The sequence below is a fragment of the Benincasa hispida genome, chromosome 5 (assembly GCF_009727055.1).
Source record: "Benincasa hispida cultivar B227 chromosome 5, ASM972705v1, whole genome shotgun sequence".
NCBI lineage: Eukaryota > Viridiplantae > Streptophyta > Magnoliopsida > Cucurbitales > Cucurbitaceae > Benincasa > Benincasa hispida.
Genome location: NC_052353.1, coordinates 11,746,417 through 11,763,380, shown reverse-complemented (window position 1 = coordinate 11,763,380; position 16,964 = coordinate 11,746,417). Strand labels below are relative to the sequence as shown.

At 36.4% G+C, this 16,964-nt stretch overlaps 1 protein-coding gene across 1 annotated transcript; it reads left to right on the top strand.

Annotated features, from left to right (window-relative positions):
- Positions 1–15,977: 15,977 nt before the first annotated feature.
- Positions 15,978–16,445, top strand: LOC120077214. Its single transcript, XM_039031117.1, has one exon. The coding sequence runs from the start codon at positions 15,978–15,980 to the stop codon at positions 16,443–16,445; it is 468 nt and encodes a 155-aa protein (XP_038887045.1).
- The last annotated feature ends 519 nt before the right edge of the window (positions 16,446–16,964 follow it).

Genomic DNA, 16,964 nt, shown 5'->3' with positions numbered 1-16,964 from the left:
TGTGGTCCGGTCTTATGCCAACTCATTTTATAGGATGCCCACTCGTATGTCTCCACATGAGCGATTCAGAATACATGGTTTGTATTATATACAAAGTGGGTCGTATCCATAGTGTCCCCAGATTAAGGTACTTAACGTTATCCCTATACTATAAACCGTTTTGGCTATATACTCAAACTTAATAGACTTTTATGTATCCACATAAAGTTCAAGTATTCATATTATAGCTAGGGGTTCTTTAGTTTATTGGATTTAGAGTAAAAGTGTGCAATTGACATATTCAATAACATCTTTACTGAATAACCTCAATAAATATTTTATTGTACAACAGAATATGTTTACAAACCACGAGTTTTAGGACATACAACCCAACAAACCTCCACGTGGACTAAAACTTCAATAGGGTTACATAAATATATATACAATGTTGAGGGTGAGAGAAAAACATAAATACAATAAACTAAGTCATCACATACCCATGACTTCTCTCACTTGCCCTAGATTTACATAACCTGTAGTCTTAGACTCACTAAATGACCCTCAAACATTTTAGCCGTGAGGGCCTTAATAAACTTAGTAATGTTGTCTTCTGAGGTTATTTGCGTGACAATCATGTCTTCTCGATGTATGATCTCCTTGATGAGATAATATCTGCGCTCAATGTATTTTCCACACCTATGGCTTCTAGGTTCTTTAGAATTGGAAACTGCTCCACTGTTATTACAATATAGGGTGATAGGCAGATCTATATTTGGAACCACTTCAAAATCTATCAAGAACTTTCTAAGCCATACTGCCTTCTTTATCGCTTTGCATGTAGCCACGTACTCCACTTCCATGGTGGAGTCAAGAATACAACTTTACTTAATACTCTTCCAAACTATAGCTCCTCCGTTTAGAGTGAACACTAATACTGAAGTTGATATCCTCGATTTAGTGTATTATGTAACAATCAGATCCTTAGCGCCATACACGAGCATATAGTCCTTCGTTCTCCGAAGATACTTGAGGATATTTTTAACGGCAGCCCGATGATCATATCTGGGATTGGAATTAAAGCTACTAGTAATTCCCAATGCATAGCATATGTCAGGTCGTGTACTTAACTAGCATACATCAGACTATGAACTACTGATGCATAGGGAATACATTTCATTTCCTCAACTTCATGAAGTGTCTTAGGACACTGTTCCTTAGACATATAAATTCTGTGCTTGAAAAGTAACAAACTTCACTTGGAATTCTGCATCTTATATCTAGACAACATCTTGTCTATATAAGATGCTTAAGAAAGGTCTAACATTTTGTTTTTATGATTTCAAAAAATTAAAATTCCAAGAACAAACTGAATTTCTCCCAAATCTTTCATTTGGAATTGCACTGCTAGCCACTATTTAATGTCAGTCAGGTATTCTACATCATTCCCAATGAGTAAGATGTCATCAACATGAAGGAACCTATGCTAGCCTTGAGTGAAAACGTGGAACGTCCTCAATTTTTTATTTTTCACAAAACGCAAAATTATAGAAATAAAATTATGCAGTAACAAAAGATTTACGACATGCCAACATAGAAAAGGAAATAGAAATTAGGGATTAATAAACCCTTTTCTTTCCTTTTCTTTCCAAACCATCATGAACGAAAATGATCTCCAATGGCCACGTACTGTCACAAACTCAAAACTCTCGAACGATCGAGAATGGCCACCACCAATTGGAGCCTATATATTCTCTAATGGGATAAGAACCTCTAAGGAGTCGAGTGGGCTCTTAGTTTTTGAAAGAGAGAGAGAGGAGATTGAGAAGGGAAGAGAGAGCTTGTGGGTTCTCCTTGGTCTTTCATAATTCCAGAGAGCTACCTCTGTAAAAACCCAAGAAGAGAGAAAATTTAAAAACTTATCAACACTTTCCCCCACAAGCACGAAGAGTGAGAAAAATAGGGAAGGAGTTGAAATTTTCAAAATAAATTTAAATAATTTATTTTAATAAATCGTTTAATATATATTTATATGATAACCACCTTATCATATAATATATATTAATCTATATATTATATCAAATATAATATATAACCTATAGTTTAATATTGTATCAAATACAAAATAACTTATAGTTTTCATTCTCTCGTTAATACATGGTATTTAATGTCAATCCTATTTATAGTAAATTTAATTATATTAATCCAATTCACATAATTAGTATTTGAATCATATTGAAATATTTATTTCCTCTCAAATAAACTTTATATTATAATATACCATGTACCTTATAGTAATTATATCATATATATAATTAAGTAAAATTAATTATATCACATATAATTCATTCCCTCAATTAATTTGAACAATTCAAATTAATCCAAAATTGATTCTCATTTAATCCTTGTTAAGCTACGGAGGGGGCCTCATGGACCTATAGATTGAAGCTCCATTGGTACTTGAATAATTAATTAAACTCCTTTAATTAAATTATTCAACATCCATTAACTATCGGGTACTCCATTAAAGACCGACATTTGCACTCTTTGCACTATATATATATTTCTATGTCTATTGGATATAACCAATCAATAGTGCGATGACCCTTCACAAATTGCTCATAAGTACAACTAGGCCAAAATTATCGCTTTGCCCCTAGAGTTACATCTAACTCCTAAAGTACCATTAATCCCTCGAATGAACAATAAGTCATAGTCCAACTATGATCAAATCCCTCTCAGGCCAACAGAGGGTGTGGCTACATTGTTCAAGCCTTGGAATCAGCCCTTAAGGAAAAAGTTTGTCTACTTACCCCGAAATCAAGGAATGAGTGAATTCCTTCTTGTGTAGTTGTGTTTTCACTCCTCAATCAGACGAATCCCCAAAATGGTAGACTATTGAGTCGACGATCTAGCTACTCTCACCCATACAAATCAAAGAACTGCCTTCATAGGCAGGAATACACAACTCACTCAAAATTAAGGTCATGTCACCTATGGTCATCCTCGTGAAATGTAAGTCTCTACTACTAACGGCGTTATATAATGAGACTAATCATTTCGTGGTCCGGTCTTATACAAACTCTTTATATAAAATACCCCCGCTCAATTGTCTCCACATGAATGATGAGGATTAAATCATTTTTAGTACTTTACAACACTTGTAACATCTACAAAGTAGGTCGTATTCGCAGTGTCACCAGAAGAAGGTACCCAGTCTTATCCATCTATTACAGATTGTTTAGCTTATCATATAAACGTGATCCACCTGTATGTCTCTACATACATATTTAAATTACATAAAATAATCTAGGATCTTTGTTTAATGGATTGAGTGTATGCTCATAAAATAACAATAATTTTATTAATAACAATTTGTTTCTACAAAGTTTATAAATTACGAGAATACAAGAGAGATTTAGGACACCAATCTCAACACAACATATAATACTAGGAATGCTACAGTTTTGTAGACATAAGGTTCGTCAACATTATGTTCAAAGCCATAAGATTTTATCGCAATGTTAAACCTTATATTCCAGGATCTAGAAGCTTGTTTCAACCCTTAAATGGATCAATTTAGCTTGCAAACCTTTTGCTCTTGACCCTATTCATTGAACCCCTCTAGTTGAGCCATATAGATACTCTCTTCGAGATTTCCGTTCAAAAAGGTTGTTTTGACATATATTTGACATATCTCATAATCATAAAAGGCAACTATAGACAAGAGTATTCTAATCAATTTTAACATGGCAGCAGGAGAGAAGGTTTCTTTATAGTCCACCCTCTCTCTTTGGGTATAAACTTTTGCAACCAATCGAGTCTTAAAGGTGTGCATCTTACCAGCTTGATCTCGTTTCCTCTTGTAGATCCATTTACACCCAATAGGTTTTACCCCATCTGGCTGATCTACAAGTTCTCAAGCTAAATTGAATACATAAAGTCCATTTTAAGGTTCATGGCTTTGATCCACTGATATCTGTCTACATCATTCATTGCCTTTTTATAGGTCAGTGGATCCTCTATGCCATCATCAGGTATGACGACCTGAGTTTCTGTTAAACCCATCCACTTTATCGAGGCACTATCAACTCTTGAGAAGAATGTGACTGACTAGAAGTACTTGTTTCATCAACAATTCTTGTTGAAGAACCGGCCTAATTGACAACTCTTGGTGGTTTATTTTTAGCTTCTTCAGAAACCTCATTTAATACTAGTTTACGCGAGGTTGATGATATCTCATATGGTCTTGAATGTGGCATTTGTTGATACAAATACTTTATCATCTTATGGATCGTAAAAAGGACCACTTTTCATTTTCTTGGGGTATCCTACGAATAGGCACAGTTTTGAAAGGCATTCCAACTTCTTCAGGTTTTGCACCAACACATGTGTCAGGCATCCCCAAATCTCGAACTGATGTAAACTACCTTTACATCCTCTCTGTAATTCATAAGGTGTTTTAGAAATACTTTTCGAAAGAACCATGTTCAAAATGTATACCGTAGTCTGTATTGCATACCTCCTTAGGCAACTAAACATAGCCCATCATTGAACGAACTATATCTAACAGGATTCTATTTCTCCTCTCCGATACACCATTCTGCTGAGGTGTACAAGGTGCTGTGAGCTGTGACTGGTTTCCATGTTCTATCAAATAATTTTGGAATCTCAAGTCCATATACTCACCACCTCGATCTAATCAAAGTTTTTTTATTCTTTTACCTAACAGATTCTTCACCTCAGCCTTATATTTCTGGAACTTTTCAAGGGTTTTGGGACTTATGATGCATTAACTAAACATCGTCATACCTTGAATAATCATCGATCAAACTTATAAAATATCCATACCCTCCTCTTACTTTGATATTCATCGTACCATAAAAGTCTGAATGCATGAAATTTAAGGGCTCTTCGGCTTTAAGACCTTTTCCTGCAAAAGATCTTTTGATCATCATACCCTCAAGACAGGACTCACATGAAGGTAAAGAGTTGTCTTCTAACTAACTTATAAGTCTACTCTTTACCAATCTCTCGATCCTATTGAGATTAATGTGTCCAAGTCTTAAATGCCAAAGATAGGTATTAGGAGAAACTTTTCGCCCTTTATTCAGAGTTTCAGTTGTTTTAAACATCTCAATATTAAAAATAGCTTCAGCCTTAGATGGTTTTAACACTAAGTTGTTTTCAAGTTTTGCATAACATATTTCAATACCTCTTGAGCTAATAAACACTTCATTAATATCAAAAGATACTTTATACAATTGTTCCAACAAACAAGAGATAGATATTAAATTTATTCTCATATTAGAAACATAAAATACATTTTCAAGTAAAATGAAATTATCTCCAAAAAACAACTGTAGGTCTCCCACTGCTTTAGCTGAGATGACTTCTCTTGTTCCAATTTTGAAAGTCGTCTCGTCCTCTGCAAGTTGTCTTCAGCAACGAGTTCCTGAATAAAAGTACAAATATGGTTAGTGACCCCTGAATCAAGTATCCAAGTAGAGTTATTATTCTCGACTAAAGATGTTTCAACAACAAGTAAATCATTTTTACCTTGTCTTGTCTTTTCGACTTTCTTCTCAATAAGGTATTTGAGGAAATCCACACTACTGCTTTTCCATTCAAAGTGTGTACTAACCCCAAAGTTCATTTCCTCAAATCAATATCGATCTGGAAATCATAATCAGTATATCCAATAAGGATCAGATTCTTAGCACATACATGAGCATATAAATCTTCATTCTCCAAAGATACTTGAGGATGTTCTTAATGGCAGTCCAATCCTTAACGAAAGTCCAATGATCACATCCAGGATTGGACTAAAATGAGCTGACAATTCCAACTGCAAAGCATATGGCAGGACGTGTACACAATATGGCATATATTAAGATCCCTACTGCTGATGCATATGGAATTTGTTTCATAACCTCAATATCTTAAGATGTCTTAGGACTTTGTTCCTTAGACAGATGAATTCCATGTCTAAAAGGCAACATTCCTTTCTTAGAATTTTTTTATTTTATATGTAGACAACATTTTATCTATACAAGATGCTCAAGATAATGCTAAAGTTTTTTCCCTTCAATTCCGAACTATTTGGATCCCAAAAACATATCGCGCTTCATTCAAATCTTTCATTTGGAATTGCATAGCATGTCATCTCTTTACGTCAGCCAAAAATTCTACTTCATTTCTTATGAGTAGAATATCATCAATGTACAGAATCAGAAAAAGCGAAAGTTTTGATAACGATTTTCTTGTAAACACGAGGTTCGTCAACATTTTGTTCAAAGCCATAAGATTTGATCGCAATGTCAAATCTTATATTCTAGGGTCAAGACGCTTGTTTCAATCCATAAATTGATCGATTAAGCTTGCAAATCTTTGCTTGTGACCCTGTTCAATAAATCCTTCTAATTGAGACATATAGATATTCTCCTCGAGATAGCCATTTCGGAAGGCTATCTTGACATCCCTTAGCCAAATTTCATAATAAAAAAAATGCAGCTATGGACAAGAGTATTATAAAAGACTTTATCATGGCAATCGGAGAGAAGGTCTCTTCATAGTTCACTCTCACTCTTTGGGTAAACTTTTTTACCACAAGCCTAGCTTTTTAGGACTGCACCTTTCCAGCTTGGTCTCATTTTCTCTTGTAAATACACTTACAACCAATGGGTTTTACCCCTTCTAGTTGATCTATAAGATCTCAGACTAAATTGAAGTACATTTACTCCATTTCAAGATCTATGGCTTTAATCCACTGGTCCCTATCCACATCTTCTATTGCTTGTTTAAAACTTAATGGATCCTCTAAGCCATCATGGGTACGTAAACAACTTTATACGAACACTTGTGATGTATAATATAAATGATATTTACTTTACTACTTGACTTTGCACATTTAGATGTTTTTCATTTTACTACAAACTAATAAACTTAATATCCCTAGTTGTCTTTATATAACTTAAGCATGTATGTAGTTACATACAAATGGATCATGTCTTAAATGACAACAAAAATAGTCTGTAGTATATGGATATAGAAGGGAAACCTTATCCTGGTAACACAACGGATGTGGCCCGCTTTGTGGAATTTTTATAAATGTTGTGACTTGTCACAGATGGTCTGATCCTGATCATTCGTGTAGTGGACATGCGAGAAGGGGCGTCCTATACAAAGAGTTTGTATAAGACTTGACCTCAAAGTGTTAATGTCTTGTCATATAACGTAGTTCATGACTGATACTTCACTTTACTAGGATGACCATAGGAAACATGATCTCAATCCTGAGTAAGTTGGGAACTCCTGCTATTGAGGGCGGTCCTATGATTTGCATGGGTGCGGGTGGCTAAAACGTCGACTCAAACTTACCATTTTGGGGATTCGTCTGATTCGGGAGCTGGGAACTCAGCTTCACATGATGGAGTTCGCTCTTTCCCCAAAGTAGGAGTAAGTAGATAGATTGCTCTCTTAAGGGCTGATCCCGGGTTTGAACGATGTAGCACCACATACCTTCTCATGGCCCAAGAGGTCTTTGCACATAGTAGGACTATGTTGTATTGTTCATTAGAGGAATCAGTGGTACTTAATTAGGAAGATGTAATTACAAGGAAAAAATGGTAAATTAGCCTACTGTAATTACGAGCATCTGTGAAGGATCATCGTACTGATGATTGGTTATATCCAATAGACATAGAAATATATCTATGGCAAAAAGAGTTCAACTGGCGATCTTTAATGGAATATCTGGCAGTTAACAGATCATGGATATCGTGACTAAAGAGTTTAGTCAGATATTCGCGTACCTTTGGAGCTTCGAGCCATAGGTCCATAAGGTACCCTCGGTAGATTGGATACCAATTGAGAATCAATGTCTATACGATAGTGACTGCACGATCGCTTACATACACGATATTGCTAAGCAATCGTTTACCGATTACACTGTCGTGCGCTATTAACTAAACGATCGCTTAGCTCCTGGTATTTACTAAACGATTGTATAGACGATTGCTTAGTTTTTCCTACGCGATCATTTGGACGATCGCTCACTCTTTTCCTACACAATCGCCTATACGATCATTTACCTTTTCCTACACGGTCATTTAGAAGATCACTTACTTTTTCCTATACAATCATATACTTCACCCAAACAATCAAGCATCCTGTCTATGCGATAGATGACCTCATCTCCCACTTGCTTGATCGTTGTGTACGGTCTCTCTTCCTCCTTCCCTCTATCAAATCCAAAAAAAGCCCACACTTTGGATTCACACTCCAAGAATACCGAACGCTCTAGTGGTGATTGTTCCTTCTGTCCGAGTGGTGATTGTTCAAGGTAGACGGTTGGGTTTTATACTTGTTGTGGAGGAGAACTCCTCATCTGGTATGATCTCTTGATCTTTCTACCATTATAAATGCATATTAATATGTTTTGAATGTATATGCGGTAATTCTATCACAATGAATTGGAAAGATCCGCTTCCGCTCATATGTACTTATAAATAAGAGTTCCTTCAATGATAACTTGAGTTTTAGTTAAACCCATATACCGGTCAGGCTATCGTACAACCATTCCACAACGTCAAGGCATTCACAACTCTTGAGAAGGATGTGGAGTACCAGTTTAATCAACAACTCTTGTTAATGGACTTGTTCAATCAACAACTCTTGTTGATGCATCTTTGGTTTCTATGGTCATTTCATCTATTACTAGCCTACTGCGAGGTTGGTGATTCTTGATGTGGTCTTCCTCTAGGAAAGTTGCATTTGTCAATACAAATACCTTATCTTCTTGAGGATCATAAAAGAAACCACTTTTTGTCTTTTTAGGGTAACCTATAAATAGGTATACCTTTGAACAACATTCCAACATCTTAGGATTTTGCATCAACACGTGTGTTGGGCATCCCCAGATTCTAAAGTGACATAAACCTTTATGTCTTCTCTATCGCTCGTAAAGTGTTTCAGAAATACTTTTTTAGGGACCAAGTTTAAAATATATATATTGTAGTCTAGACTATATAACCCCAAAAAGAACTTGATAACTGAGCATAACTCATCATAAAACGAACCATGACTAATAAGGTTCTATTTCTCCTTTCTGCCACACCATTTGTTGAGATGTGCCAGGTGCTGTGAGTTGCAACTGGATTTCTTGTTCTATCAAATAGTCCTGGAATTTAAAGTCCATTTACTCACCATCTCGATCTGATTAAAACATTTTGAGCATTTTAGCTAATTGGTTCTCAACCTCAGCCTTATATTCCTTGAACTTTTCAAGTGTATCGAACTTATGATGTATTAGGTAAATGTAGTCAAATCTTGAATAATCATCGACAAAGCTAATGAAATATTCATGCCCTTCTCTAGCTTTAACATTCACTAAACTACAAAGGTCTAAATGTACAAGTTCCAAGGGTTCTTTGGCTCTAAGATCTTTTCCTAGAAAAAGATCGTTTAGTTATTTTACCCTCAAGACAAGATTCACATGGCGGTGATGAACTATCTTCTAACTGATTTAGATGCTCGTTCTTAACCAATCTCTCGATCCTATTGAGATAGATGTGACCAAGTCTCAAGTGTCAAAGATAGGCATCAAGGGCATTCATCATTTAATATAACCTTTATATAATAATATTTGAAACCCTATACATGCATACTATATATTATAACACTTTATACATCATTTACTCCCCTTTTTGTCCCTTATAATTCTTAAGAGACTGGTAAGTGTGGAGCTTGTTTAAAAGAGTTTTCAAATTCTATTCAATTTTATTCATCATTGCATTCATATGAAATTGCAGGAAACTCTTCAGAGAAAATTCCATGATGAAAATAACTTGACTATTTTCATCTATGACAACGTTGTTTGGCTCTGCCATGTTGAAGTGGACCATTATATCTAGAATAAGTTCTCTAATAGAGGTTCTGTCCTTCATGTGAGAGTTGTAAACGTACTTAAGAGCATCATGCTTGACAGATTTGGAGGGTTGTTTGAACATCGCCTGCAACAAATCCATGATCACCTTAGTGGTGACCATGCTCTCATGTTTTTTAGTTCAAACATCAGATATGTTTGTTAAAATATAGGGTCGGGCCTTTTCATTTCTGTCATGGGCAGCCCAAAAATTTCAATTTGTTGGCGAGCCGGGAACTGGAGGACATTTCTCCCATTAAAACAAACCTCATATCATCAATTACTAGTATATTTTTTATATTTGATTTCCATGTTGAATAAGTGTCCTCGTTAAACTTATTCAAAGTGAATAGTTGAATCATTGAGTTTGACATGCCAAAAAATATAAACAAATTATATTAATGAAATGCTATTAAATCCAATCAAGTTCTAGCAAAAGTAATAAGGTAACCCATATCTCATTAGTCTGCAATGATACTTCAGTGAGTTAGAATAATCGCTACAGAAGGGCAATCAATTACTCTTTTACTAAATCAAGAAATTCTTGAATAAATACTAACACTAGAATAACTCTTATTCCTATAACATTTAAATATCGTTTTTTGCTCAACTTATTAACACTTAGTAATTCTTGTAAGTGTAACTCACCATTTTCGGAACCTAGAGATTAGTATCAACAAGCTACCGAGGGGAAGACAATGGTGAAGACAGACCTAAGAAACCCTATCCATTTCTGGGATTGCATTGTTCTAATCCCTATCAAATGACCCTCCGAATGGGTGGTCACCTAAAAATGACACATAGACAGAACATAAAAATCTCACGGTGTAATCTAATGGAGGAGACCGTAGGATGTGTTGACATACTTCCTTCTCCCATTTACTATGAACAACTTCCCCTATTTACCTTGCTATTGACCCATGCAAACACTTTCCAAATAGAGCGATCACTTAAAAACGACATGAAACTGAGCATGAATCTCACGGTGTGAACTCTTAGAGACATGAGAGCTAAAAAAAAAATTTCTCCCACTCAAGTGTTCTAGATAGTTTGTGTTGGGTTTTATGTCCTAAAACTTGTGGTTTTTAAGCAATAAAACTTATTCTGAAAATTCAATAAGTTGTTATTGAATATATGTATTGCTTATTAGAAATCCAATAAACCTAAAAGACCCTTGACTATTACATGAGTACTTGAACTTTATGTGAAGACATAAAAGTCGATCAGTTCGAGTAAATAGTCAAAATAATCTCTAGTATATGAATAAGGTTGGGTCTTATTCTGGTAACACTATTGGATGCGGCCTACTCTATAGTTGTGTTAAAGAGTTGTAAAGTGCTACAAACGAAGTGATCCTAATTCGTACATGTTATGACATGAGAAGTAAGGGTGTCCTGTGCAAATGGGTTTGTACAAGATCGGACCACGAAATCAGTCACTCTTACTTTATAACATTATTTACTGTTTAAGACTAACTATTTCAAAGCGATGACCTAGGTAACTTGAACTTAATCCTGAGCTAACTATGAACTTCTGTTTATTCGGGATTATCCTTAGATTTGCACAGATGAGGGTTGGCTTAACAGTGTCGGCTCAAGAAACTCTCATTTCAAAGGTAAGACCAGATAGATAGTTGGGGACATAGGGTACAAGAAAGAATTCAGTCCTACCCACTCTTAGGGATAGTAGAGAAGTTGTTCCCTTAAGTGTTGATTCTGGGTCTTGAACAAAGGCCCCACCCTCTCATTGGCTCGAGAGGGACTCGATTTATTGATTGGATCATAAATCAATTGTTCATTAGAAGATCAGTGGGACTTAAGAAACAAAAGGTAATCTCGGGGGTAAAATAGACATTTGACCCAGCCATTATTACGAACAACCTGTGAAGGCTTAAATTACTAATCATGGTTATATCGAGTGGACATAATATATTTTCAATGAGGGGAGTTCAACTATGGGCTTTAGTGGAGTGACCCATTAGTTAACGAATGGAGGTTAATTCGGTGTAATGAGTTTAGCCAATTAATCTCAGATCATTGGAGCCTATGATCTGTAGGTCCACAAGGTCCCCCTACTAGCTTGTAAATGGATTAGCTTTAGAGTAACATGGTACGTTAATTTGAAACGTTCAAATTAGAATCAAAGGAATTACTAATTATATGAGATATAATTATACGTTTAATTTTAAGAATTAAACAGAATTGGAGAATTAATATTTAAATATGATTTAAATATATGAAGCTGGATTTGTGTAAAATTAATTTAATATTTGATATTAAATTAATTAAAATTATTTAAATTGTTTAAATAATTATTTATTAATTTTATTAAAAAAATTCATTTATGAAATTAATTTTCTAAAATTAATATTATTTTTTATTTTTTATTTTTTAAATCAAATTTGAAATTTAAAAAGCACAAAAATGGAATTTTGGCTTCAATAACTCCAATAACTCCAAGCATAAGTTGCATCTCATGCAGTCATCTTCTTTGCATGATAGTCTACAATATATTGAGAAGATTGGAGTGGAATTAAGGCATGCAATCTATAGAATTTTTGCTGAAAAATTCGTGTTGAAGAAGGTGTTCTTCAAGTGGGTTGCTACTATGAGTTCTTCTCCAAGTTCCCTTCATTCAAGCTTATTTTGAGTCCCACAACTAAATCTAAAGCTCCAAAAGAATAGTGAGGAAGATCTTGAGGTGGTCTACAATAAGATTTGGAGAAGTTTGCAGCTGAGAATCGAGATTTGAAGAAGTTCTACAAAGGTATGACTTGAAACCCACTTATTACTATGTAAGCATGCTTTAGTTCCTGCCAAAATTAATGAATTAGAGTGCTTATTGATCCTTGTTGCTTCCGCTACTTGTTGATACACTCAAACAGTTTGGGTATACTTTTACTTAGGTATATTTCAGCTAACCATATACAATCTACGTCTAGGTGTTTATATAAGTATAATTCTTATACTGGATTTAACCTACGATGTCTAAGTGCTAAACTTTTTATTACCTCACATCACTCACGTATGCTCATAAAACCGGGTTAACATAACTCAAGTGTTTGAATACAGAAATAAGCAGCGGAAAAAAATGGGATCATTAAGCATTCTAATTCCATAATTTTGACATCAAAATAAGCATGTTCATAAGTAATTAAGAAGGTTTCAACACATACTTTTGATGATTCTCCAATGCAAGTTGCTCCTCACGAATCCTTGACTCCAAATCTTCAATGAACCACCAAGAGATCTTCTCTACTATTCTCAGCCTTCAATTTGAGTGGTGGAACTCACAAATAGAGTGAATTTGTAAAGGGAAAATGATGAGTTTTCAAGTGAAGAAGAAGAACTCAATTGCGACTTTTTTTTCTAGTTCTTCCATCCTTCTCACCCCTAAATTCACACAAATTAGAGTGGTTTTATTCTTCAACTACATGTAGGCATCAGTGAATTCAGTCAAAGCCACCTCAAAACTTTGAAGATTAAATTGGGATAGATATGTGAATTGTACAGTTCCACTAAGTTAGTGGAACATTGGATTTTTCCACTAAGTGGAAAATTCCAAATTTCAAAAATAATTTGAATTTTAATTTCAATTAATCCAAAATTAATTTAAATCAACATTTCAAAATTCAATTTCTCAAATTGAATTAAATTTGAAAAATAATTTGATTTTAATTAATTAAACATATTTAATTGATTAAATGACAATTTAATATCAAATATTAAATTAATCACAAACCTAATTTTAAACATAAATCTTATTCATGTAATTAATATTTAAATCAATATTTAAATATTATAATGTAACGTCCCAAAGTTATTTTGTTTTAAGAAAAAAAAGAAAAAGAGAAAAAAAAGGGGAAAATTATTTTAAGGAAGAGAAGTAGGGCTTTAAAATGGCTTTGGGATGCGTACAAAAAGAAAAAAAAAAAAAAAAAAAGTATTCTTTTTCCCGTTTTTTTTTTTTTCTTCTTCTTCTTCCTCCTCCAGCTGCCCTCCCTCCCCCGCGCTACAGTCGCCTTCGCCGTCATCGACAACGCCAGCCGTTTGCCGGTCGTCTGCTTCCACGCGCGTCCAGCCCGCGGCCTGCTCCTCTTCCGCGCCGCCTAGCCGAAGCTCGATCTCCGACGCGGCAGTGGCGCCTACTCCGGCGCTCAATCGTGGGCCTCCCAACGCGATCATCCTCGCCGTCAACTACGCCGCCGTCGATCGTGGGTTCCAGCCGCGCCGGAGTTTTTCCAGCGCCGTTCTCTATCCGACGTTTGTCATCAGCACTGGTAGCAGTCGGTTAGCGACAGTCCAGCCGAGTGGTCTGTTGGAGGTAAGTTGTTTTCTCTGTTTTGTTGGAAGCCCTTTGTCATTTGGGGATTCTTGAACCTAAGCTAACGTTCACCTATGGATTTTGCATTTTGGTTTTAGGAGCGTGTGTTGAAATATTTTTATATCATATGTGAAACTGAAATCTGCTATGGGTTTTATGCTGAATTCGATGTATTGAATTTGAAGTATTTCTTGCTGTGATGAATTTGGATGTAAGGATTAAAGGATACTGTGATAAGGTTATAATATGTTAAGGCTTGATATTGAGTACTGAGTATGAGTTATAGGTAAGTATTGATGTATGAGTTATGAGTAACTAAAATAGTTGATGGAAATAAGGGGAATGGTGTAAAGTTAAATGTTAAATGTTGAGTCATGACATTGATTGCATGCTTATGTCTAATTATGTATTAGATGTTTGTAATTATGTACTGGATGTTTGTAAGCTTGTGTCCATATGAGATTTTAGTGACTATTAGTGTACCAATGGGCCATGCACATCACATGTGTGACCCTTTGGGCTACACCCTATGTTTATGTACAGTGTCCTTTTTGGGATCACCACTTGTAATTATGTTGTGACCTTTGAGTCACTACTTATAAAAGCGTGCCTTCGGATTCGCCCCTTATACCTATGTTTATGATGTTTTTGTGCATTTTTTGCCCAATGGATAAACTAATAGGTCACTGAGTGGGCCCAATGGTGGGCCACTTACTGAGTATATTTTTATACTCACCCTTCTCTCTCCGTAAGAGTAATGACAGAGACAGACCGGCGCATGACAAGAGAGATCCGTGACCTGGCCATTAGGACGTTTCATTGCTTTTGCATATAGTATTTTGTTCTGAATTCTGGTTTACGAGTTGGGTGTCTTTCACTTTTATGTAAAATATATCAATTTTATTATTTAATTTCAAACAGTTGTTTTAGTAGAAGTTAGGGGTACCCCGCCTAGTAAATTATTTTATTTTATTTTGCTTTAGTTTTATTCATTATTATTTAATTATGTTTTCCCATCGTTGCTCGTTTGAGCATTATTAAATAAAATCTTGGCTCTTTAATTTGATGATTTAAAAGACATTGTACGATTGAGTTTATGCATGCATGAAGTAGGGTCCTAGAATGTTGTAGGAAACTAGGGTCGTTACAGTTGGTATCAGAGCCTAAGTTTTAGGTTCTGTAGACTGACTTACATCGTGAGTCTAATCTGTTCCTTATGGCCACAAATGGATCTTTCGTCATCACCATGTATGTTATTTTAAAAACTTTTAGGGAATTATATATAATGAAATCCAACTTGTGTGCTGTCGTTTGATGGTTTACCCTGCTAGTGTGTATTAAACTGGTGTGTGTGGTCACCAGCTATGGCACCACGAACTAGAGGAAGGGGCAGTCTAGGCAACAATGTAGTTGGGGAGCAGGACCCCGACCTGCAAGAACCCGAGGTGCAGAGCCAAGAAGTGCAGGACCTGCCACCTCATGACCCCTCTGGATCAACCTGGCAGAGGGTAAGACCAAGAAGCGGGCCTCGAACTTCAATTGTATCCCCACCAGGACCGTCGTCCTCAGAAATTCCAGTAGAATATACGGCTATGGCTGCAGCTATTGGGAACGTCGTCACGCAGGCCGTGGTAGGACAGCTAAGGGGCATGGTGGTCAAGCAAATTGCCCAATACGTACAATCACAGCAGGCGCCATCCTCATCGACCCTATTACCACCAATTCAAAATCAGGATAGGGACATGAGTAAACCATGGCAGGCCCTTCGTTGGAACCTGGATACCTGCGAGATTTCAAGAAATACGATCCCCCGACATTTAACGGATTCTTAAAAGACCCCACAAATGTAGAATTGTGGTTGTCTACTGTTGAGGGGATCTTCCAGTACATAAGGTGTCCAGAGGAGCAGAAGCTGCAGTGTGCCGCTTTCGTCCTCATCAATAATGTTAAACGCTGGTGGCGCTCGGCTCAGAGAATAATAGAAGCCAGTGGAGGTCAAACCACGTGGGATCAGTTCAAGGAGCGGTTTTATGAGAAGTACTTCTCTGCTCATGTGAGGTACAACAAGCAAGCTGAATTCATGAACTTGAAACAGAGAACCATGACAGTAGAAGAGTATGAAGAGAAGTTTGATAAATTGTCTTGTTTTTCCCCTAACCTGGTGTCCACCGAAGCAAAGAGGGTTGAGAGGTTTGTACAAGGACTCCGAGATGGGTTATGAGGCATCGTGCAAGCCCTGAAGCCTCCCACCGACGCTGCAACCTTCCGAATGGCAGCACGCGTGGGTTGTCCTTCTGGGAAAAAGTTCCCGAAGTCCTTGACAGAGGAACCAGCCCTCAGCCAGAAGAGGAAGGTTGAGCAGAAAGCTTCGAGACCTCCGCAGAAGGTCTAGGGTACAAGCAGGCCAATAGGGCATGCTCAATGACAGGCTATGACTTCAGGAGGAGTTTGGAAGAAAAGGTCGATATACAAGTCTTGCGGAAAGCATCATTGGGGACGTTGTTTGATTTGCACAGGGACATGCTTCAAATGTAAGCAGGTAGGGCATACGGCAGACTAATGCCCTAGTAGTAGTTCTGGAAGTGCAAGGGTCAGCTCCTGAGTTCATATTAGGGTAGTTTGAGCCGACATCAGTAGTAGGGTCAGGTTTATGCCACAAGTCTTCGGGAGGCTGAGCACTCGACAACAGTGGTGACAGGTACACTCCCAATCTTGGGGCATTATGCCTTAATATTGTTTG

What these genes read in the sequence shown, in the direction of transcription:
- LOC120077214 (XM_039031117.1), top strand. Translation starts at nt 15,978, where the DNA reads ATGGCAGGCCCTTCGTTGGAACCTGGATACCTGCGAGATTTCAAGAAA.